Here is a 25,906-nt window from a genome sequence, read left to right on the forward strand (position 1 = left end):
TACGTCGATATGATTTTCTGACTAGATCTTCAGCATTGGTTCAGTACGTATGTAGTAGCTTGGATCCAATTCCGATCTTCAACTGCTTCGTGTCTTATTCTTCGTTTTTCAAGACATGAAAGTATGACAGTGTTGATACAAGTTGCGCAGCGTAAAGTTGATTGAATAGCACTTATGCGAGCTATAACGTGGTGGAATGTACGGAAGTTTTCAGTGATTTTGCGAAAAGTTCTCTAGTCCAGATGAAGCGCTGGCACGGACAATGGGCAGAAGAGGTGTAAATAAAGAAAAACCAGTACAGTACTTCAAGCTGAAGGAGGAAAGCTTTTCCTTCAATTGTACCAACTGTGGAAATTTGCAGAATTTTCAGGTAGGTCTCGAAATACCCAGCAAGATTTTGCATTTTCATGTTTACATAAAGATAAGATATTAAATAATTTTATACTTTGCGCGATATGGGAATGAAAGGTAGGTGAACCTTTATTTAACGTTGATGCTAAACGTGATGAACTGGGTTTTGCATTTCATTATTCACGTTCTTTCAGTTTCATTATGGAGACATTTTTCTAAACCACTGTTTCGTTTTAAATGTTTATATATTTCTATATGATTTAATATGCGGATTAAAATTTCTCCGCATAACGTAAAGTGGAGTAAATATGATGTAGTCTTTCTACAGGGTGTCCCTCCGGGAACCACCGCGATCGATATATGGAAAACTATAATTAAGAGAAATTTCAAAATTGGACAGCGTGCCAAAGTCATTGGGGGCAACCGATCTACAGTATTTTAAAGATGGCCATACCTCCGGTTATACCGGAAGTAAGTATCAACTTGCTTATTTTAAATGGAACACCCTATATATTATTGCATTTTTGAATTATACTGCATATTCTAAATATATTGTGTATAATATTCTATATCTAAGTCTAACCGTGTTTGATATACAGGGTGTTCGGAAAAGGCGTTTGGAAATTTTTAAGGGTGATTCTATATGCTAAAATAATGGCAGTAAGTCAAGGAAGAAAAATTCGAAATCTGATTATTTTTCGAGTTACAGCTCATTAAACTTCATTTTTTTTTTCTTTTAATTTTTGACCTATTATGAACATTTCTTGCCGGATCAAACTGAATTTTGGGACACAATTTAATCTTAGTAAACTTTAACTTTCTGAAAAAAAAATGTTTCTCTACATTTATAGTAATTATTGTATTAGTGCTCACTTTCATCAACATCTAGGTAAGCTAATTCTAAGCTCGCAAACACAGAATTTAATCCGATTCGATTGAAATTATCCGGTTATTTAGACTGAAATGTTTAGATACAGATCGTGAAAGTTTCTGGCTGCAGTTTGCTTTTTGTTAGAAGTTATGCATTTTTAAAGTTGAGTTTGAAGTTGGGTGAAATCATCTATTTTTGCATCAACATTTACTAAGCGTTCAAAAATCAAAATTTAGTGCGATCTGAATAAAATTCCCCGATTATTTAGAATGACGTTTCTTCTATGGAATGTAAAAATTTTGTATTACGGTTTGCTTTGTCGCATAAGTTATGAATTTTTAAATTTGAGCCTGCAGTTGGGTAAATTTTTATTATGTAAATTATAATTTTTCAAATTTCATGGACAATAAAGCACTTTCTACTACTTGACCCCCCCTTGACTCGAAAGCTGGATCTGCCCCTGTACTAAGGTCACAAACATCAGAATTTAGTGCCATTCGACTGAAATTTTCCGGTTACTTAGACTGAAATCTTTGCTATCAATCCAGAAATGTTTCTGACGGCAGTTTGCTTTTTGTTAGAAGAAAACTTTCATTTTTGCATCAACATTTACTAAGCGCTCAAAAATCAGAATTTAGTGCGATCTTAATGAAATTTGCCGACTATGCAGAATTATTTGCGTAAACTTTTATTTCTTCATCAACATCTACTAAGCTCGCAAAAATCAGGATTTAGTGCGATTCCTACGAAATTATCCGGCTAATTAGCATGAAACGTGTGCTACCGATTGTGAAAGTTTCTGGCTGTGGTTTGCTTTTTGATCGAAGTTATGAATTTTTAAAGTTGAGCTTGAAGTTGGGTTAACACTTTCATTTTTGCATCAACATTTACAAATAGCTCAAAAATCATAATTAAGTGCGATCTGAATGAAATTTCCCGGCGATTCAGAATTATGTTTCGTCTATCGAATGTGAAAATTTCGTATTACGATTTGCTTTTTCGTAGAAGTGATACATTTTTAAATGTGAGCTTGCAGTTGCGTAAACTTTTATTTCTACATCCACATCTACTAAGCTCGCAAAAATCAGGATTTAGTGCTATTCGACTGAAATTATCCGGTTACTTAGACTGGAATGTCTGCTATAGATCGTGAAAGTTTCTGGTTGTGATTTGCACCTTGTTAGAAGATATGCATTTTTAAAATTGAGCTTGAAGTTGGGTGAAAACTTTCATTTTTGCATCAACATTTACTAAGTGCTTATTTATCCAACTATGTCCATCCCAGATTCTAGCATTAGGAGGAGTTTGAGTGAGGTTTACCCTCGGTATCCAAGATCCCTTCCAAAGCCCTTGTCATGTCACAATACAACGCCTGCCTTGAAGATTCATGTGATTCAATGGGAAGATTGGGGGTGGTGACTATCAAACACTCTTCAATGGTTTGAGTAATTTCACGCTGATGAGATTTATGTTACTAGGGAACAGAACTGTTCGAGGTGGCCTTCTAGAATCTTTTAGAGTTATTATTTACCTACGTCTTACACGACGCTACATTGATTCTATTTCAACCAGAAAAACACTTGTTATAGCTATTTATGTATGTATATGTCTGTAGTGCCCTGAAGGTCGAACTAGCCCGACGGATAGGTTTCGGCCTGATGGGCATTATTGTCTCCGTAACGCCTGTGGAGCACACAATGCTTTATGTTTCACCTAATGGTTTTTCATCCGATATTTCTAGTTATTTGCATTCAAAAAACCTACGCCTGAAGCTGTAGGAAACAATTTAATGATTTGTAATTTTCACCTCAAGTGACTTTGATGTTCCGTCAATTAACAGTAATTAATTGGAAAAAAGGAAAAAACTCCACAAAATATAAGAGAAAACGCAGGAAAAGCTATAGAAAACTTTGTTACCCGCGAGTTCAATTACAGATGGGCGCTGCGAAACGTCAAATTACTTGTTGGCGAGTGACAGTTGAGACTTCTACCACTGTTTTCTCTATTGAAGTTGGTAAACAAGCGAAACGTCACAGTTACAATTGTAACAAAAATTAATGTATGTAGACGGACGATACATAAGTACAACTATGCCGAGTTGAAGTTAGGCTTTAAGCAGTTTTCCACAGGGACATCCTCGACTAGTATTTATGAATCGTCCGAAACTGAAACTCTGAAAAGTACTTCCTTCCCTTCAACTATTCATCTGCTGGCTGTTGTGGCCCCTAAATATTCTCATATTGAATTCAAAGTTAAAAATGTGACGGCTTTTTCCAAAGACCCCATTGTTAACTGCAAAAATCATATGAATACATTGGTAATACGTTCCAGACATCACATATTTTAACCTTTGTTTTTAAATATATAACATAACACTTATATAAAACAATTTTTACACACTTTCCGATTTGTTTCTATTTATTTAAAAGCTTGCGAAAGTTGATTAGAACAAAACAAAACATATCGCAATTAGATGTCAACACCAATGTGACACCAATGTCAACAAAACAAGTGTCAATTTACTAGTTTGGACTTTTGAACTCGCAAACGTGTTTTTTTGCGAAATTTCTGGATTGCATAATTTCACGTGTTTTTTCGCGTTCTAAATGTCTAAATTTTCCGTTCTCATTTCGCTGTCTATTCCTTGTCTCCAGATCTTCCCTGGCCTTCCTCGCTTTCTTCGCTTATTTGGATTCCATTGTTGCATTTGTATAGGAGGTCTTTTATTCTCCATTCTCTGCATATGCCCGTACCACAGCAGTTGTTTTGTTCTTATCTCGTCCACTATCGTGCGTTCACCTACTGTCATAATTTAAGATCGGATAAAAAAGCACAAAAAAATGGAAAAAAGTGCCTAAAAAAGCATGAAAATATTTACAAAAAGCACAAAAAAATGAAAAAAGTGCTTAAAAAAGTATAAAAATATTTAAAAAAAGCACAAAATTAAAAAAGGCATTTGAAAAAAAATTAAAACAAGTTGTAATGATAATATGTATGTTGTTATTTTTATTTATCATTTTACATTTAACACGTTCTATTTATTTTCAATATATGTACTTACATACTTACTATTAACAATGCTTAAAAGAAAATTTAACTAAATGTTTCTCCAAATTTAGTAGTCTCCAAAATTATGTCTCCTGTCTGATAAAATGTTTTTGTATGCAGAAAAACTTCGTTCTACATCTACACTGGTTATAGGTGCATATTTAAATTTTGGTATAACTGCTGGATCTTTTTTAAAATCGGAATTTGGCGAACCATTCAAAATAGTAGATACTTTTTGCAATGTTTGGAAGCCTGTATTCTTTGAAAGAGTCTGAACCAATTTTTCTTTAATTATTTGACCGATAGATCCTGGAATACTATTTGCTGCAGCTTCAAAACTTTTAATAACCTTTATGGATTCTATTAACGGCAGCTGCTGTTTTCCCAAAAATTGAATGCCTTCACTTACAAATTTAAAATGAGTTTAGATAAAAGCCAAATTATGTGCAAGTTCGGGTACTTCTAAAACTTCGTTCTTGACATTCCTGAATTGCTTTGCTTTTTGTACCTTTGTACCTATTCAAGTATCAAGCTTTTAAATTCGTTAAAATTATTGGCACAGTACAAGGCAGCATCTAGCCAAGTTCCCCGCCGTGTTAAAATCGCTTCTGGGGGTAAATTTAATTTAATTTAAATTAATCAGGACATCTTTCCCTAAAAAGTTGCACTCTCAATGGAGCTTTTATAAATATTTTTTTGCCTTTTTTTTTAAATTTATTGACCAATGGATACTGCAATCTTATAGTTTCAGCTATGCGGTTAAGCCCATGTGCTAAGCAATAGATGAAATTATAGTAAAACATTTTAAGATTTGATGCAGCTTTAATCATGTATGCTGCTGCGTCGGAAAGCATAAATACATTTTATTCATTTGAAACCACCTCGGGCAAAAAAAAACTTGTTTAATAGAAATAGTATTACTGTTCGTTTTTGTTAATTCCTCCGAACTTATTAAAAATCCTTCTGTGACAATATCTTCATTCAAAACTCCTATACTCAAGTTGACTATATATCTCCTACATGTGTCAGTTGTTTCATCTACAGTAAACCATATATAATTATTTCCGATAATTTATTTAATTTGCTGCATTGTTTCATCATAAACTGGGCCGACATAATTTTTCCGAAGAGTGCTCTTATCTGGAATGCTTTTTTTACAATATTTTTCTAGAGATTGTCTAAACGAACTGCTTTGTAATTTATTCAACGGAATGTCTGATTTAACCATAGCACTGCACAAATCAAAATAAAATTGTTTTTCTGCAATTCGGCCTTCCCAGCATAAGGCGTGCAAAGGCAACATCAAATCCCAAAGTTCCTATTAAACATGGGAGTTCCTAGTCCTTTCATATTATTGATAAATGTTATTATACTGATGGCTTGTGCCTGGATTTCGTTTGATCAAAAAGAATAGATTTCATAGGATCTTTAGTACGACCATGGATTGTAGAACACGTTTCTGTGTTAAATGGTGTCTGAAATCTTAATTTTTTGAAGTGCATTTAAACAATCATCGGTATATCATATATTCAATAACCACTTTATCATCCAAGCTGTGATATAATTGCTTTGGTGTGCAAAAACTTAATTGCCGCATAAACAACCCGTATTCATTTTTCTGAAGTAACGTATAAAAGAATTGCGAACACGCTGAAGTCTCTACTCATGAATTCAGCAAACCTAAAAAAAAAACTGCTGATAGCTTAGAGTCCGCGCATGCGCATTAAAGGGATCGTATTCCTACGTTTAGCCGCCAGTACCGACCATCCCTACTAAATACTAAACACTACAAAATTATTAAAACTAGGGGCAAAGGATCAGGAAACAATGTTTGGAAAAATATTGAATTTCACCTCCTAAAATCTTAAAATAGTCTCTTACTTACTTAAGAAGGTTCATCTGCTTTGAAATTGAAAACAGATTTGGATGAAAAAATCAACACACGCTTATTAATAGTAGCGAAGTTTTGTCATAAAATTACAGCCATCTAGGGTACCTATAAGAAGAGAGATATCAACAAAACAAATTTTCATGATTTTGCACGGAGTCTTACGGGCAGTCCGAATTTTTGCTTAATTTTTACCGACACTACCGTGAAAAGAGCATTTATTAAAAATGTAAGTAGCCCAAGTTTCATAAAAATCGGATTAATAGTTTTTCGCTGTGAATATTTTTTAAATATACATGTTTGCAGTTTTTTCAGGATATTTCCAAAACCATGACTAGGTTTAATTTCAGTATGGCTTTAAAATAAGCATTAAAATGCTCAAGTTTTTGGCCATTTGATCAACTCTGTATCTCGTTGCGTTTGTGAGATCCCAATGGTGTACATTGTAAGAGTGATCACCCTGTATATTGTTTCGGCGTATTACTGTTTTCCAAGATTTAATCTCTGTTAGCTGCACTCTGTCGAAATCCTTGGTTATATCTACAAAGCAGAGGTATGTAGGCAGGGGTGCTGTACTCTATGGAAAGCATCGGCAGTGTATCGTTTTTTCCAGAATCCTTGCTGTTCTTCGTGTATTGGCGTTATTGAGGTTAATTTTTCGGCAATGATCTTGTTTGGAAGTTTCAACGAGGTGCTTACTAGTGTTATGTCTCGGTAGTTTGCTGGATCGGTTTTGTCTCCTTTCTTAAAGATGGGTACTGAAATGCTCTTTTTCCATTCTACGGGAATCTTCCTATTTTTAAATATGATATTGGACAGTTTTGTATATTCTTCTATGATGGCAGTTCCTCTGTATTTTATTAGCTTGTTTGCGATTTTATCTTGATCCGGAATTTTTCTGTTTTTAAGTTTCTTCACAGTCTCGCTTACTAACTCTTCCGTGATTTGCGAGTATTCTTCTAGACGATCGTTTTGTGTGGTTTCTTGTGCTTCCTCCGGGCTTTCTATGTCCGCGTATAAATTTCCAAAATTTGAATCCCACGTTTCTTCCGTAATTGTTTTTAGTTGTATTGTTTCTTTTGTTTCGGTTTTATGCCCCTCAATAATTTCCAGATATGTTTTTATCTGTTTCTGTATAGTTTGCTCGTATAATAGTAGAACAGTATTGCTGGGATAGCTGTTTCTGAAAATAATAATTTTAGTTTTAGTTTTACTTTTATTTTAAACAGTTTACCATTTTTAAAGAATCAATCCTGAAAATATGCGCTTTCAATGAAAACCTCAGGAGTTTGGTATATGATACCTATACCGGGTGAATCAAAATTGGCATCATTTCTTTTAGGGGTTAATAGGGGCTCACATATAGAGTTCGAGAAAAATATTGACATTTTTTTTTCGATAATTTCTAGAAGATATTAACAGTTGAAAATCGAATTTCAACTTTGTTATTAAGCAATGGATTACCGAACACCGGTACAAATTGAGCAGGGTTTAATTAACCGAATTCTCGAAGCTGCTCGATAACAGGTATTTAAGCAATGTTAATTAGGCAGATTACCTTGAAAAAACATGGTTGCCGTTTTTCTAATATAGTTTTTTGCAAACTTCTCAGTTTTTAATAATAATTAATGTTTTAAATTATTTTTTCTGTACTCTTAAAACATCGCCAGACAACACTTACTTTCAGAGGAATGACGCTAATTTTGAATCATCCTGTATAAATTATATATAGGTATAAACATAAATACTCGACGCAGTGGTCAATTATCTCAATGCTGTCTCGCTTTTGCTGATTATTTTTTATGGAATAATGGTTTATTTGAAAAGTACAAATATACAACCAACGCAAAAGTCATGCGCAAGTACATGACAAATGCAACAAGGAAACGGCATGCGTCTTTGCGCAACTTCCGATAAATCTACTATTGATTCGGCAGCATTGTAATTTTTACCATCCTAATAATTTTAAAGATGAACATAAATAAACATCATCGCTTTAAATTCGGTAGTATTCGAAAGTTCTTTCGCATTATGATTGCTTGAGGTTCTACAATGCCCAAAACACAACGAAAAAATCACAAGAATTTCATGCATAATTGTTTTTATGTTGGTAGTCAAATTTCGTCACTGATGACGTGCGATCAAAGTCATAGCGTACAATATATAGTATTCAATAGGAATAGTATATTGCACGTTTTGACCGCTAATAACTTGCTTAATTTAAATAGAACACCCTATTATTTATGACAGGAACAGGAACGTCTCGCGTACCGTATACTTTTTTTCGATTCTCTCTTTTAGCCAGGAAAAGTATAAGGTTTTGAAGAAAACGCTTTGAAAATGCTGTCAAAACAGTCAGCTGACAGCCAGTGACAAAGTCAAGCTGTCAGCGGGCGTGGTGAAAGTTATTACTTTCCACACGAGATGAAGACAATTTGTAATGGGTAAAAGTGATGCTTTCGCCATCGAAAATAGTGATCAAGAAAATTATATTTTTCTTCTGTGCCTGTCATAAATTATAGGGTGTTTTAAATTAAGCAAGTTTTTAGCGGTCAAAACGTGCAATTGTTTGAACACACTTTGGCGACCCTGTATCTTTTAGTCTAATTTTTATTAATCTGTCACACAACTGCATCTGTTTATAGCCGCAAGGTATAATTTGGATTAGAAACTCGAAATGGGTGTTTAGAATTTTAACTTAAAAAAAGGTCTCCGTTTCACGAAATTCCTAATATCTCAGTAACCCTAAGATTTAAGTAAGATGAACGAATAATACGATCTATTAAGATAGAATTCACGTTTATTTCGATCGTAGACACTAATAACATTCCTACAGGGCATTCCATTTAAAATTTTAACTTAAAAAAAAGGTCTCCGTTTTCACGAAATTCCTAATATCTCAGAAACCTTAAGATTTAAGTAAGATAAACGAATAATACGATCGAAAACGATAAATACTAATAACATAATAATATACAGGGCATTCCATTTAAAAAAATGCAACTTTGGGTTCAACTTAGTAATTGGGACACCCTGCACATTAGAAAATAATTTTTAAATATGGCCACAGCAAATTGTTCTTGTTCGACTTGTTTCATCTGAACCAATTTAAAGCTCTTGCTAATTACACGCCGAAAAACCCAAATTATTCCCGAAAAAACTTTCTAAGGGAAAGAACCACATAGGTTTTAGCATGCAAAAAATAGTCACAATTTTCTAGTCAGATCGTAAAATTACGGTAATACATACTTCCAAACTTTCGGTTCATTTCATAAACGTTGAGATCGCACATCTTTTCAGCAATGTCGGCATTTAAATTTCAATGTAATCAACAAAAGGCTACTGGTAGGAGCATGCAGATAAGTTCTAGCTTTATTTATATGGAATCCAAACACAGATGTTTCCGCTACAATTTTTACCCAAAATTTAGTCGCACCTCTAAATTCGACACGGAAGTATAGTTTACATGCAGTGATCGGGTCGGATTAGAAGTAAACGTATCACGGCAACGGAAGATTTTGAGGTTTTTCCAGATTTTTCAAGTGAGGTGAGTTCGCTTAAATTAAAGATTAAACAGTATTAGCAGTTATTGTTCCTAAAGTTTTTCCTATACCGTTCTTACAAGTAGGGAGTTTTGATCTCGAGTGGATTAAACTATTTAGTTATATGTCTGTATTTTAAGGGTACATACATTTATTGTCTCATAATGATTAATAGAATTAACTAATAGATTCGATACCTAGTTGAATGTGAAGCGACGACCAGTAGCCTTTCTAACATTGCTAACATCAGGGCGATGACCTAAAGCTCTAATTCTACTGGCAATCCATGCAATTATTACATTTCTAGATATGAAATAATCCGTTGATTGGGATAAATATGTAATTTGGTGTACTGAATATAGAATTACCACTGATTTTCTGAGAATGAACAAAACTAAGACACATTTATTAAAAACACTTTAGCAATATTTTATCAATCAACTAATCAACAATTTAATCCTCAGCGCATTATTTCAATCAAACCAGTGCTTTTTCAAATCTATTGCATTTCATAAACTCGAACAAATTCGATTATATACAGGGTGCCCCTGAAATGACTGTACAGCGCTTAACCAATATTTCCTTACCCGAAATTATAACCTACAGTTTCTGTACAAATAATTACTTACAATAAATAATTAATAATAAAATTAAAGTAACACATAAATTATTCCATAATTATTCTTCTTTGTTTTCTAAAATTATCTAGCGGCGATAAATCGGATGATCTTGCTGGCCAATTTATTGGTGCATCCTTGTCTCTTCCGATCCTATTATGCAACTTCGCTCAAAACCAAAAACAGTAAAAACTCTCGGTTTGTGAAATGTACGAAATAATTTGTTTAACTAAGTTAAGTCAAATATTGTTTCTAAGCAACAAGACACCACAAAAACGAATATGTATAGATTTTTTTCACACGAATATTGATCTGCAAAGTATTGTACATTATTTTATATAATATATGTAATTTAATGTAGAGATGTGCTAAACGGATATTTTTCTGGGACAGTTTCAGTTCCACTTTGGTATTACGTTGCAAAATTCGGTTCAAAAAGTAACATGTTACTTTTAAAACTTTTCATTAAAATTTTTTTCCAAAAAATCCCCAAAAAACCACTTTTCCGGTTTTATGAGATGGTTCCAAAAATAACCTGTTAAATCGGCTACCTGGAACTGCGCTTACAGGGTACACGTTTAGAACACTGTTATTTTAGCGGTCATGTATAAGAGTATAATTCTACATTACGTACAATATACTGGAGAATGTATAGCATTTTAGCATTCTTGTTCCCAGTTCTAATGTTAAATCTCGGAGTATTCTCGATTTCTTATGTGTGTTCTGCTGTTTCAGTTAACCATGAGCCAAGATATTTGTAGGATACTCAGTCTAGGTTATCGTTATTAATATTATACATGGTCTATTGTGGCGTGGGTTTTGGTTTTCTTTAGGTACATTTCTAGGCCATATCTCCTGCAGAAAATGCTTGTTAACTAGTCTTCCAGACTATCGTCGACCATAACGGTATCATCTGCGTATCGCAAGTGGTTGATTATTTCCCCGTTTTAGGATAGAAAATAAGCGTTTCACGCCTAAATTTACCCTAAATTTGCAACTGGATAGATTCGGATTGCCGCGAGCGATTTTATTTCTCTTTGAAGTATTACTAGTCAAATTTCTTTTGGGCCACACCCTGTTTTGCCAAAGATTAAGTACCTCAGATAAAGTTGAAATTGAAAATTCTATCAAAGTGATCAAATTGACTGCAACCGTTTTTTAGAAATTATAAAATGAAACCAGATACGAATGTGAAAATCTATACATCAAGGAAAAAATAATTAGGTGTATTTTCTTCGACATTGCCCCAACATGCAGGTGGAGTAAACTCAATCATCCTATTAAAACACCTCTGCATTCATTTGCTTTAAATTACGATACGTTTCGTTTAATTTCCTGCATGTCCTTGCGACAACTTGGTCACATTGTCCGTGAGGGTTAAATAGTATGACAAAAACTATGTTTGCATAATTGTCGCTCTCCATTTTGTTAATCATTAAATCTAAACTGAATGATAAGTGCACGAAAGTTCACTCTATTAGCAACGCAAGTTCAACTACCGATGGTGGCGCTGCGAAACGTCAAATTACTCGTTGTCGAGTGACAGTTGAGACTTCTCAGACTTGTTTATTTAGTGGAGTTGATGACATCTATAAAACAATACTTACACACTTTTCGATCTGTTTCTTTTTCTTTCAAAGCTTGCAAAAGTTGATTAGAACAAAACAAATTTCAGCCAGATGTAAACACCAATGTCAACAAAACAAATGTCATGTTACTACTTAACTTGTAGTTATAATTGTAGCCACCAGGGAACGCCTGGACTTTTAAACTTGCGAATAACTGTCACTATCACGCTGACAACTGACTTGAAGAATCGCAATATCTTCCAAAATAATATCTTTCAATAAACAATACATTGATTCCTCTCCTCTTCTATCTTCTATATAGAAGATTTGACTGATTTAGAGTCGGCCAAGGACGGTATGCCACATATTTAAAACGCGGTCACAGGCATCGGTGGTTTTTGGACTGTTATGCAAATTGAATTTTGAATAGCTGTAAACTAACTTTTTATTTGAGGTTACTTGGATAATAAGCCTCAAGTAATCCCCACTAAATCGTTAAAAGGAATGACGCTTCTTTTGGATCGTTATTAGTGGATTCATTTCGGTCTCAACTTTCAGATAAAACTTTCAAATATCCACAGAACTAAATTTCAGCTAGAATACTGCTAGCAACATCTTGAAGCACCTTTCGTGCAACTTCACTTCACACAACATAATAGGCATGATTAACACTGTGTTGAGTTATCTTTTGAGTTGTTGTCGCTCTGTGCGCTAATAAGTTATAACTCATCGCGGCTAACTGCTCCGCACTTTGAATGACGCTTAGCATTTAAGCTTTGCGAAGCCCGGGACGGATATTTTGGCATTCCAGTCGCCTAGGTATATATTGATGTAATTGTTTCTTGTGTGTACTTTGACTAGTTCTATATCGTTGTAATGTCATCTTCGGTGCTTTCAGAATAAGGAGCGCATACCTGTATCAAATTGATATCGAAATGGTGTCCGGTTATTCTAATCAACATTATGAGGTCGTTGACTGGAGCGAAGCTTTTTGTGTATTGTGTCATGTCCTTTGAACCCAAGAGGCCCACACCGTTCTGAGTAATAGAAGCCGTTGTAATTGGTGGTGTCAATATGACCTCCCTTCAATCTAACCTCGCTCATGCATGCATGAGCATGCATCGTGCTCCGGAAAACACGTTCCACTTCATCCTCATTTTGCGCTCGGCATTCGCCAGCTCACATGCTCTAAACAATGTCTTCATATTCCAAGAAGCTATTTTAAGTTTCAACCCGGGAATTCTTAGCACCCCCTGACGATCTATCGCTTGCCGAGGACTGAGGGCAAAATTTACGTTTTGGAATGCCATATTGATTTGCTTGCAAAAATTAATGCGATGGTTTTCCACCTGCCTTCATCGAGACCAGGACCTTAAGGCATTTTCCGTTCTCTCCAGTATTATCAGAAATCTTACTACGCTAACTCCTAAAAATTCACTCATGCGTTGCTCATGCCTACAACATAATAACTGATTCTTGGGAGGACCCATATTTGTCGTGTATAAAACCTAGATTTAGACAATTTGTAATGCAAAACTTACGTAAATTGAAGCTGAAAAAATATTACAATAATTTTTCTGTTTTGTTTGTAGAGCCCAGAGTTAGAAATGATACTGGGTAAATCTTTGAAGATGGCGTTCCGGCCAAACAAGCATCAATATGGAAACCAGTCCACCAATGTGGGACATCTTGCTGATTCAGATAAGGTGAATTCAGAATATCGAAAACTGCCTGTGTCTTCCGTTTCATAAATGTTTTAACCCTCATAAAAACTGGCGTTGTTTCCAGGATTCATCTTCAGATTGCAAGAGAGGAATGATAAATAACTTGGAGAGTAATTCACCCACTGAGCTGAATCAGTCAAAACGCCATACTGAGAAGCCATTCCTGATGAAGCGATTTGGAAAGGGACTCGTATCCAATGTAAGTGACGAGGAAGGAGATCCCCTTGTCAGTGAAGCAGGATCGAGTAAGTATTGTAAATATTCAGGCAACGGCATATGGAAGCTCAGCTCATGTTGGGCTCTATGGAAAGGTTTTCAAAAACTGATTTATAGTGGTATCAAAAATATTCTGCGCATATCGCTTCCATAAAACAAGGTGTAATTATTCTTTAAGGACAATATCCTTTTTAAAACAATAGAGGCAAATAGAGAAAAATTGAAGTTTATTAATGTTATCTTGTGCACCTGGTTCTTGACCTACAGTAATTTAATATACGTTAAGATAATTTTTTGCATGCTAAACAATAGATCACCGTTGGGCTAGCATGCAGGTCATTGCAAGCAGATCGTAGTCTTCGGCTTGATTTGTTTTCCAAAATTGATATGCGTTCTTGACATCTACAGTACCACGAGATACATGTTTTACGTCGATGCAAATCGAATTTTATGTCGGCCAATCTTAAAGAAATGCTTTATCTTAATCAATTAATAATACAGAGTGATTCAAAATTGGCGTCATTCCTCTGAAGGTGTTGTCTGGCGGTGTTTTAGGAGTACAGAAAAGATAGAAAATAGCAATTAATTGGGATTGAGAAATTTGCAAAAAACTATATTAGGAAAACGGCAACAATGTTTTTCAAGGTACTCGACCTAATTAACATTACGTAAATACCTGTTGCTTCGTAATTATTTAAAACTACGGTAACTATGGAATTATACAGAAAGTGACAATAAGATAGACAGGGTTATACGTTAAATTCAACAAGAATCGTTGAATGACGAAACCTATTTTGAAACTTATAACCTCAAATTATTACTTTGTTTACAAATTACAAAAACATACATTTGAGTCTGTAACTCCAAACATGTGCCTGTGTAATCACCTTATTATGCACTCTTCTCGGGCAGCTTATCGTATTCGGTTAATTAACTCATGCTCCATTTATACCGGTGTTCAGTAATCCATTGGTTTAATGTGATCTTACATGCGTGGTCGGAATGTCGCCGATATTTATTTGGTGCCTGGGAAAGTGTCAGTTGTGCAATGTTCTAAGTGCCCCTGGAAGGCCCTGATTCGATGATGTGTAATACTTGGTCCTCTGTGCCTGGAACCCGAACGTTTATTGCCGTTCACTTTCACTATATGGCGTGAGTTCTTTCAGCTTCTGCCATGTTACTGTAGCATTTCCCCTGAACTAATCGCATATCAGCAAATTCGTGAAAGGAAATTCAAAGTAAGTCACAGTTTGACAAATTATTGTTATTATTGACAAAGGCTGTCTACCTGTTAATGGCAAAAAACATTATTGCCGCTTTGACTTTTCATCCAAAAAGTGTAGAAGAGCACTTTTTTAATATCGAAAATTTTCATAATTTCAAGCAAAGATAATAATTTTTCTTTTTGAATGCTTAAGTATTCCAATATGCTTCCAATTAAACAGGGAACAATTTCAAAATAATGCTAAATAACAAAGTTGAAATTCGATCTTCAACTGTTACTATCTATCTAAAAAATGTCAATATTTTTCTCGTACTCCCCAAGGGAGCCCTTAAAAGAAATGACGCCAATTTTAAATCACCCTGTATTTACTGATATAATTTTACGTTTTTATTAGAAAGTCGATAAAGGCCACTGTTACATGACACACCCTGTATGCAAAGTTTTGGTTGACAAAAAAGCGCAACTAAAAATGTCAATTTATGTGTCCGACCGTTTTTTCGCACGCACCCACATTTGTATAGTCACACTAGTGCTCGAAATTTTAAAAAATCTGAAATTCGAATACTCTTTTTGTGGTTTATTCGAATAGTAAAATTATTGGAATACTCGAATATCTAACGAATATTCGAATAATCGAGGATTCGAATAATACCGAGCAAAAGTTGATGACGCGAGTCACCAGAACACAGACACGTAATTTTATATTCATTTGCAGGAAGGTAAATTATTATTTTCATTTGCTTGTAAATATATGGGTATTTGTTTAAATTCTTGTAGAATATGAATCATTTATTTTATAAAAGTATACAAAGTGCATTTAAAGATATTTGCACCTCGTGAGTTTGATAATGTTGGTGTATTCGAATATTCGAGTTATGACTAGACATAATTATTCACTTTTTCAATATTCGAATACTCGAAACTCGAACTATTTGAGTTTGATTCCGAGCCCTAGTTCACACCATGTTTTTTCACACATTTTTTCCTTTTTTCACACTATTTGAATTAATGAAATGTTGCGAATTACCCGATAAAGACTGTTTACTTTTGTTATTATTATTATTATTATTATTATTTTCAAAGGCAGTCCATCCAATCTTTCGGTAGTCACTGACCAAAGCACTGCAACCCTACGTATCGAAGATAAGGGCAGAACTCGTTTCAAACAGATGAACGATTGTACGACAAGTGTACATTCTCCGAGTTACTCGATTGAAAATCGAATAGAAAGCAATTTACGGTAAGTGTTTAAACTTTTTTTTCACTACTAATCTGAGAAGTCACCATTATTTCCTCCATTTGTCTAGTGAGAAGACATATTTCTCTCCGTAGGTCAATAATAATAACAAAAAAGTCCATAGGTATATATTGAAATATGTGTAAGGTTTTCGTTATTTTAATTTTGATTAATAATAATTTAATTAACTATAATAACTCTTAAGAGGTTATAGATGAGTGTTTAAGAAATGAGAAAAAGCAAATTTAAGACGAAAAGAGATATTTGTTGGTAAAGTGATACACATGGAATTATTCAGCCCTGTGCTGTATCACTCACGTTAACTTTCACGTTCATGTTATCCATCAAACACGTTATTTGGCTCCAACTGGTGTGTTGTATCAGTCAAACCGTTATATTATAAAAGGCGCACGCTATCCACGAACGTTATATTAAGAAATATCGCTTCAGAATAACAGCATAAAATTAAATGCCGCTATCGAACTTAACGTGCTTCCCTCGAAGTTAAGCTCGGAGGAATGAATAAAATAATTGTGTTTAATCAGAGCGTAGTTTTGTGTTTAAGCTATTATTCGTTTTTAATTTAAAATAAAAATATGTCTTTTGGTGGTCTTATAAGGTTAACTTTATTAGAACAATTAGTAAATGATTTTGAAAATAAATTTTATTTTCCTCCACAAACTACTAAATTTTCAAATTGTTTGCGGGATGTTTTTTTGCCTTTTCTGTACATGCTCCATTGAAAGTGTTTGAGAAGATAGGTCAAGAACAATAACAAACGAAATTGAAAGTGAATGCAAATCATAAACAAAGACAAGTAGGGTAGTAGGCAAGCCAAATGGTCAAAACGTGCACATGTGGTGGCGGTGCATATGTTTTAGAAGCTTCGGTGGTTTGATGTTAACTTTCTCTCTCTTACTAATAGACTATTCGTATAAGGGCATTTCACTTTATGCATCCAATATTTTTTTTCTTTTTAACGTTTGATGGATAACTGGGTCGGAAACGCATACGTTAACTCGGTGATAGAGAACACCTCGGTTGTGTTGCTGCGTTATCGAAAATGTTATCCCGAACTGTTAAGTTGCCATAACGTGTGGCCGTTAAAAATAGCATTTATGATACAGCACAGGGCTGATTAGTGTCTTTAACCGTGCATTCTCTGGGTTATTAGCGGTCAATAGTGGCTTTAGATAAAGTGATCAATTGTCACCATTATTTACTCGATTTCTCTAGGGAGAGAGAAGTCATATTTATCTCCGTAGGTCAATAATAATAATAAAAAAGTCCCTAGGTAAATAATGCAAGATGTTCGCGTTTTTTTTAAATATTTTAATTTTGCTCATCTCTCTAAGTTCAAGTGAGAGTCTAACCATTTTCAGCTCAAAATCCATGTAAATTTAAGATTCACTAATTTTTCGCTTTTCTTACACGTTTTTCATAGAACTTTTATCTGTTTTCCGGAGGCCGATAAATTGTATTGCGGCAGTTTGACAACTGAACAAGCTATCGAAAATTGCAACATTTCAGAAAATTTATGGAAAATTCAGAATTAAATTTAATCAATTTAGCGTTAGTAGAAAAAATTCGATATGCGGGGTGGTTTTTAGTGCGATATAATATTAGTATTATAACTTTTGTTTTCCAAATGGTTTCCAAAAAAGTTTTAGATTGAAGTCCACATTTTTAACACCTTGTACAACGTATTGATATTTTGGTTCAATAGAATTCTTAACGGATCTGTGGTGATAGGAAAGACGTATTTTTTTGTATCTTTAACTGCTTTTTTTGCTTCTACGATTAATTTTCAGATACCATGTTTGTAAGCAAAATTTTACTAAAATGGCCGTAATATGCCAACGTTGCAAGTAAGAAAAAACAATTTACGGTACATCTGCAGCGTTGGAAGCTGCATTCCATGAGTTAATAAAAAATAAGTAGTTCTATAAAAAAAAACACTTTGATCTTGCCTCGCTTTTCTAAGACACTCTGTATCATATAAGATATTTTTAAAATGTGCGCACTTTGTGCGTCAATAACTTTTTAGATGAATCTATTTTTCTAAAGCAACACCAACGGAAATAACGGACTTTCTCGCACTAAAAAACCACCCTGTATACTTCGGGCAAGAAGGCTACCTCACACTCCTCGCACATTAAATTTTTCGCACAACGATAAACGTGCTCGGTATATAATAGCTTACTTCTCGTCCTATGTATAGAATATAACATTTTATTATTTTATTTTATTTTATAGTTTATAATCATTTTATATTTACCTCGTTAATGAGGCTATCAAAAGTACTTTGTTGAATAAATAATGAAAAGGTTCACTTTTTGTAATCTTGATAGACCGTATCGTGAGTCAATTAATTTTCTCACCCTCCACTGAATTTTTTCTATTTGTTATATTTTTTTTCCACATTTGCTGTACCAAAAATCTATTTTCGTTTACTTTTGGGACAGTCCGAATTCCGAGGCATGCCTCTGGGTAGATATTTTAGCGAAACATTTAATTTAGCCATTTAAAAATTACATGTGCACAATGAGGTGTTCCATTACAGATTGTACTTTCTTACATAATATATATATATAAATTGAAGACCACACAGCAAAAACTATGAAAGTCATTTTTATTTCTTTGCCAGGAAAACGAATTTTAAACTTTAAAACTAAAATTAGAAATTATTAAATTTAAAATATGAATCAAAAAAATTGTCAATGAACCGGTAACACCATAACACTTTCATACGATCGCTATGATTTTTCTATTTTCTATAAATTTTTACATTTCATCGAAACAACATAAAAAAACAACGGCAAAAAGAATGTATGTTATCAAAAACACAGCAAAAACGAGGCAAGTTGAAAATAAAGTTTTATATGTTTTCTGATAAAAGTGAGTTATATTATTATGTTAGTGAATAATAAAGTAGTATTACTACAGCAAAGTGAACACGAAATAAACGCTAATAATAGGTGACTTATTATGTCATACAAAACAGGAATTTAATTTTATTTTATTTTCTTCGAGCAAAATTTGCAGCTTTTTCTTGCTTGCCGTAGCAACTTCGATGTTTCTCGCATTATTTTTGCTTCTTGTGTATACGTCTTATCTCTTGGTCTCTTGTTTGTTTCGCTGTGTGTAAGACCGTCAAAAAATGTTTGGCATCATCACCGCAAAACTGTTTAAGATGTTGCAGGTCTTTCCACTTTTTCAGACTAATTGGCAAAAAAATCTGAAAAAAAGTAGTGAGGTCAAGCTAGTAGGTAATCGAAGAGAATTTATTACCTATGTATTTTCTGTCTGGCAAAACCAATTCTTGTGTTCCTGTTAAATTATCAATTGTTGGAATAATAGCGGTTGTACGATCCACACAAGTTTCGAATGGTCCATTGTAGTTTGCTCTAAATGCAATATACTGAGGATGAATGGCTTCACAGAGAATTTCTCGAATAGGTTTCACAGCAAATGGACACTTTGCTTTAAAGCTCGGCACAAGAAATTCATTCCATTGCCGAATTAACGACTGATCTACTTCTATGGTTTTAAATGGGCTAGGCTTTGTTCGGGCTCCACTAAATTCATCCAACCAGGCTTGAACAGTTTCAACTTTGGTGTGCTGGTTAATGAGTTCCATATTCTTATCGCACTCCAAATAAGAATAACTCCTTATGGGAAAAACCATTCTTTTGCTGTCAAGTCTTCGTGTGGAAATAACTACAGGTAGTAGTTTTTATTTTGATCTCCACACGAGTCAGCAAATATTATTAAATTCTTCACACTGGAGTTTAACAGAGTAAATATAAAATGATGCAAAAATGATATAACGTCTTCTGATCCCTGAGCTGCGATAATTTCAGGATAACAATAAAAGTAGGAGTCTGCGTTAGACAGCACGTGATTATTGAAAGAACAAAAATTGAGTTGTCTTCTGTAATACACGTCATTGGATGTAAAGTTTCGTATAGAGAGGTTCTTTTGGAAGTCCATATTGGTTAGGCTTCAAACCTTTTACTCTTCATACTTTTCTTTCTTGCTTCTCGTTTACGGTCATAAAAAACTTCAGCTTTTCGCAAATGCAGAATATGTTCTGTTTCTTTTTTTCTAAGTTCTTGAAGTATTTTTGCATCATTTTCTACCATGATTGTGTCGTTTATATTCTTTGATAATGCATTTTTTTCTGCATGATATTTATCGTAAATACTGCAGGTATCGCTGCGTGGATATCCAAATTTAATATTGAACTCATTGTTTATATCTTTGCGATAGAACTCATATGAAACATCAGGATGATTTAAGTTCTTGTACATATTGTACATTCTCTTTATTGTTGGAGTTTCTGGTAAGTACACCACTGTAGATTTTTTTCGACTGTGGTGGCTGTGCCTGCCTTTAAAGGAGCTAATATGATTTTGTACTGCCGCAAATGTGACAGGAGGCTTTGCACAATGTATGTGTTTATATTTACCTCTTATATCTTTAGGTGCTTTACCTGTTTTCGTTAGGCACTCTTGAATTGTTTGTAGGCGACGTCCACTAGTTCCATGTAATGAGACAAAAGCGTTCATACAAATCGGCACTTCAATGTAGTGGTTAATTTTGTTGTCAACCTGGCGGTTAACTCTTACTTTATAGAAATATGCTTTATCGTGAAACTTGGCTTCATTTTCAGTTTTTCTTGGCCTGCGGTTTTTCACTGCAGTCATACATAAAAGAAAGAAAAAGAAAAAAAATCCCTGCTCGACACGCTATTAAATTCCTTTATAATGGTATTTCTATCAGAAAGTCCCATCTTTTCAAAGCCTTTACATCTGGAGCACTTGCAGTCTGGTCCTAACTAGTGTGAAGTTAATCTCAAACGTTTCATAACATTACATAACTTTCCACTTTTGTTTCTCTTCTAAAGCCCGTGTCCCATGCATCCGTTTGTACGATGATACGATGGTACGAAAGTGTTTCTATTGGTTGGAAGTCTGTCAATTCGTACGACGAATGACGAATTGACAGATCTCCAACCAATAGAAACACTTTCCTACCATCGTATCATCGTACAAACGGATGCATGGGACACGGGCTTTAGTTCCCACGTTTAATTTCTGAACCGTACTTTCATCAGAGCTGTCACAATTCACAGTCTCTGTTTTTTCATCCATCATAAAATAACGAAAATGCATTACTAATTATAAGATTGAGACAAAAAAAAAGATGAAGACAGAAACAAAAAATACGACGTTGGTACTAAGAATGCTATTTTATATTTGAGTTGCACGGATAGTGCTGCCGTGACAGCGCATCAACAAACCTACACCGTTTTTGCTGGGTTTCACATCAACTTTCAGCGTTTTTGTAGTGAAAGGGATATTTTCTGTCGAGACTATTAGCAATATTGCCAAACAGTATGGACCATTTCATTAAAATTTTTACGCTAATTTTTCTGGGGCTAATATCTTACTATACGGTAAAAATTTACTTTCAGCGTTTTTGCGGTGTAGTCTTCAATTGGAATTGGTTTTTGCATAATCTTGTTTGGGGCTTGTTCTAGACTATTATTATCCACGTAGAAATTAAATTTTGTTTCAAAATTTGCAGCATGGCACCTTGGTACCAGGAAGGCATTCCCCGCGAGATTGCGTTGGAGATTTTGCACCAGGAGCCGATTGGATCGTTCATGGTGCGCAAAAGTACAACAAAATTAGGATGTTTTGCACTAAGCGTACGCGTTCCCCGCAGTTTTCATGCTCGCGGAATTGCACACTACTTAATTATATACAGCGCTAAAGGATACCGAATCAAAGTAAGTTGTGGAGTAAATTTGTCAATGTGTTAAGATTCTTACATACCTAATATGTAGGTAACTTCGCTAACTGTTAACTCACATAGTTACAAGTGCTTCACCTTGGAAACCCGCTTTCAGAACCCGTGCATCTACTACCAAATACTGAATAATCAGCTATAAAATGAGCTGCACATTTCCACTTGTTTTTCACCACTATATCTGGAGAAACCGATGGAAAGTTAAGTTGTTAACAGCTTTTTACAAAGTTTGTAAGGAAATGTGGAAAAGCGGCTATATTGGATTTACAACTGGGCACTAAACACTTTTGTCTCTGGGCGTTTAATTTCCCCCTAAAAAAATCCGCCATGACGTTATTCTAAAAACCTCTTAAAGCAGTATCTTATTATCTTATATTATCCGTTTTAGAGCAGAATTTTGGAATTTTGCAACAAAACGACAATGTAAATACTCGTAGTTTCTCGGAAATTTGCAAACTGAAGAAGTACAGTGTTGTTGCCTCACCCAATGACAAAATAATCATATTAATTTCTTAACCGAATATCAATTTACAACTACGATTAAATGGAAAATTACACAACAATATTCCAGCTATGACAATTTCTAGAAATTTTCTCTACATGTCAAAACTTCTGTGCCCCGATTTAAAAAAAAATTGTTTTTATCTGTTTGGTTATTTAATTATTCTCTAATAATCTCATCTTTATCTGTCACCGGCCACGTTGCATTATGGGTGCGCGCCACAAAGCTACTGGTAGAATGCGTATCAAATTAGCATATCAGTCTCGCTTTATTTTGTTTCCATTCTGGGGGATTCTGTGACTAATAGCTAGCAGCCAAAGCTACCGCGAACGGGGTAGAATTACCCCTTTTTTAAACAATTTGACTCTCTACCCCCCTTCAAGCAAATCTACCCCGCTATACCAATCAGAGCAAAACTATAAAATAAAACCATGCCAAAAGTGTTAAAACCACTCAAAACTATCCTATTTATAAAACCAGCTTGCGGCTACTACCGGTGTCCGATTTTTCGGTATATCTACCGATCTGGAGACCGGTATACCGAAAGCATGACTTTTCTACCGATTATATGCGAATATAATCAGGCATAATGCAGTTTGCGACATAATAGTTTTTAAAAGTTGTAACATTGTTTTTATAAGCTTTAACACATAAAGCAACACAAAGCCCTGACTGATTGTTTCAAAATATTATAATCAGTTCCGTAAAATATGGGATGCTGTGTGGAAATTTGTGCTCTTGATTTCATGAATTTTTTTTAAATAATGATTGTCTGCGGTCACTTCCGGTTGCATCGGAGCAACCACTCAGTTTTCTTCTTTTAAACACAATGCCCGATTTTTTGAATTCTACGTTATTATAGGGTATATTATAATATACCCTATAACAAAAGCTTGCAGTTTATGAGATAAAAACAATTTAATTTATAAAAATGGCCGTTTCAGTCTAGGCAAAAAACCCGAACAATTTTACCAACCAACCGAAAAGGTGACCGAAAGAAGTGATTATTTTAGAAAAAATGCTCACCGACAAATTCCATTTATAAATTTTCAATTGCGAGTATTTCTTTCGTAAATGGATAAAAGTCCATCGTCGGTGTTCCTGTTCGCAAAATGCGTTAAGAATTTTTTAACGGTGATTCTGCAGGTTACGTAATAATATTAAGTCATGTAGCAAAGATTCGAAATCGGAATATTTTCCGAGTTACAAGTCATGAAAATTTTAATTTTTGACTTGTTCAGAACACTTTCGCGGGTTCAATTAAAAATCGGTACAGAGTTTTAGTTGTCTGTGTAATCTGTAACTTTCTGGGAAAGCAATATTTCTCCACGTTGCCACTGGATGGCAGTTTATCTGAAATCCAAATTTCATTTTCCCCATAACTTTTTTGGCACCCCAAATATCGCAAAAAGTAATGTGGGATTTTAAGGATCAATTCTAGACAAAAAATATGCTCTTCACCAGACTCGAAAAACCTCTTCGTTTAGGAGCAAATCGAGATCAAAGTTTTTATCAACTCAGTGTGCTTGGATTTAATTGCAATTCCGAATCAAAATCTGGAGTATCTGATACTCCAAATATATGCCAAGGCTTAAAGTAGCAACAACGCTACACATAGAAACTGATGATGGTGGAAAACACCGAAGAGTATTTTAATTGATAAATAGACAATAAATGACTGAAGCCCAGGAATTGATTTTGAGCAATTGGAATTGAAACACAGTCAGGAAAGTATGTACAAATTTAATTGCAATAGCAGCAAATCAAGTCGTCTGGTTTCAAAATGTGCAAAATTTGACAATTCATAGTGATTATATGTAGTAATACTGTTGAATTTAGACTAAATTTTTGTGTTGCATTTGAATGCAAAATTTGAATATTCTCGATCCATTTTAATTTAGTGGTTTTAGAGCACAAAAATTTAGTCTAAATTGAACAGTAATTCAATAATTACTATAAATTGTCAAATTTGGTACATTTTAAAACCAGACCACTTGATTAGCTGCGATTGTAGTTAATCCAAGGCTACCGTTTTGGAGTAAGAAAAATTTTATTGTCGATTTGGTCCTAAACGATGATGTTTTTTGCGTCGTGTAAAAAGCACATTTTTTTATGTAATTTCTAGTGTTTAAAATGGCATATTCCTATTTGCGATATCTGGCGTGACAAAAAAGCTATGGGGAAAATGAAATTTGGATTTCAGGTAAAGTACCATTTAGTGGCAAAGTTGATAAATATTTTTTCTTAGAAAGTTGGAGGTCACTCAGCTAAAACTCTGTACCCATTTTCAATTTAACCTGCCAAAAAATGTGCAGAATAGGCCAAAAATAAAAAAAAGAAGTTTGACGAGCTGTAACTCGAAAAATATTTCGATTTCGAATCTTTGCTACATGACTTACTACTATTATTTTTGCCAGTAGAATTACCTTTAAAAACAGTCAGGTGTGCATGTACACTAAACATGTATTTTTCGAGCTCGTGACAATATTATAAAAAAGTTGGCTTATTCTTTTTGTTAATATTCGCATTACTTATACGTATATAATTTTGCAGGGTTTTACCAAAGACTTTCCATCACTCGGATCCTTAATAGTTCACCACTCAGTCATGCCCGAACTATTGCCGTGTCCATTGTCGCTTGCCCGATATCATCCGATACGAATCATCGCAGACAGTCGTCATGACTTTGCTGACATTTGCCTAGAGGACAATGCTGCCAGTGGGACTATAGAGTGTCGAAAAGTGTAGGACATATTTACAAATTTGTGAATCAATCGGACATTTGTTTGTTTGAAGTTGATACATCGAGAACTAAAAGTTGACGTGAACTGTTGTCTAGTTTCCCTGTACAGAAACTCTAAGTATCATAATACTTCTGTGTTGTGATAAAACAATACATTTATTTTAAAAATAGATCCAATTTAGAACCTTTTAAGTCATTTAAGCCGTTATAATTGTTAAGTCGCAAGTATGTTATTTCATGTGATGAAGGAGGTAAAATTTACATGTAACACTGGTATGATGGAGGTTAAGTTATTGTTTTGCACGTTCAAACTATTCTAAGTTTGCTAATTACAATATGCGCCCTCGTTTATTAGATTACGGTTATACTACACGTTGAGTTGTTCGAAATATCCTTTGCCTAAATTGACCACAGTTACACTGCATGAGAGTCTGAATGGGAAGTTAGTGATTTGTGGCTTGTCAAAGCGGGTATACATACAGGAGTTTTTTTTCATGATTGGTACAGGGATCTTTGGGCAATGAATTGCAGTTGTGAATGCTTTGATTGAAACTATT

The 25,906-nt window shown here is 34.3% G+C and overlaps 1 protein-coding gene across 4 annotated transcripts; it reads left to right on the top strand.

Moving 5' to 3' along the window:
• LOC109537698 lies at nucleotides 1-25,623 on the top strand. Of its 4 annotated transcripts, XM_019904549.2 has the most exons (7): nucleotides 282-370; nucleotides 680-822; nucleotides 13,478-13,591; nucleotides 13,674-13,854; nucleotides 16,134-16,290; nucleotides 21,880-22,084; nucleotides 25,160-25,623. In XM_019904549.2, the coding sequence occupies exons 2-7, from the start codon at nucleotides 796-798 to the stop codon at nucleotides 25,352-25,354; spliced, it is 879 nt and encodes a 292-aa protein (XP_019760108.1). In that variant the 5' UTR covers nucleotides 282-370; nucleotides 680-795; the 3' UTR covers nucleotides 25,355-25,623. The 4 variants fall into 4 exon arrangements, with proteins under 4 accessions (XP_019760109.1, XP_019760107.1, XP_019760108.1 ...); XM_019904550.2 differs by lacking the exons at nucleotides 680-822; nucleotides 25,160-25,623 and adding an exon at nucleotides 22,142-24,209 and having other exon boundaries at nucleotides 1-370; XM_019904548.2 differs by lacking the exon at nucleotides 680-822 and having other exon boundaries at nucleotides 2-370.
• The last annotated feature ends 283 nt before the right edge of the window (nucleotides 25,624-25,906 follow it).

Source organism: Dendroctonus ponderosae, unplaced genomic scaffold (assembly GCF_020466585.1).
Source record: "Dendroctonus ponderosae isolate FM_Combo_2020 unplaced genomic scaffold, Dpon_F_20191213v2 Dpon_F_20191213_9, whole genome shotgun sequence".
NCBI classification, from domain to species: Eukaryota; Metazoa; Arthropoda; class Insecta; order Coleoptera; family Curculionidae; genus Dendroctonus; species Dendroctonus ponderosae.

What these genes read in the sequence shown, in the direction of transcription:
- LOC109537698 (XM_019904548.2), top strand. Translation starts at nt 263, where the DNA reads ATGGGCAGAAGAGGTGTAAATAAAGAAAAACCAGTACAGTACTTCAAG. An exon ending in ATCTTGCTGATTCAGATAAG is followed by an intron (nt 13,592 to 13,673) that starts GTGAATTCAGAA and finishes CGTTGTTTCCAG; the next exon opens with GATTCATCTTCAGATTGCAA. An exon ending in CGAATAGAAAGCAATTTACG is followed by an intron (nt 16,291 to 21,879) that starts GTAAGTGTTTAA and finishes CAAAATTTGCAG; the next exon opens with CATGGCACCTTGGTACCAGG.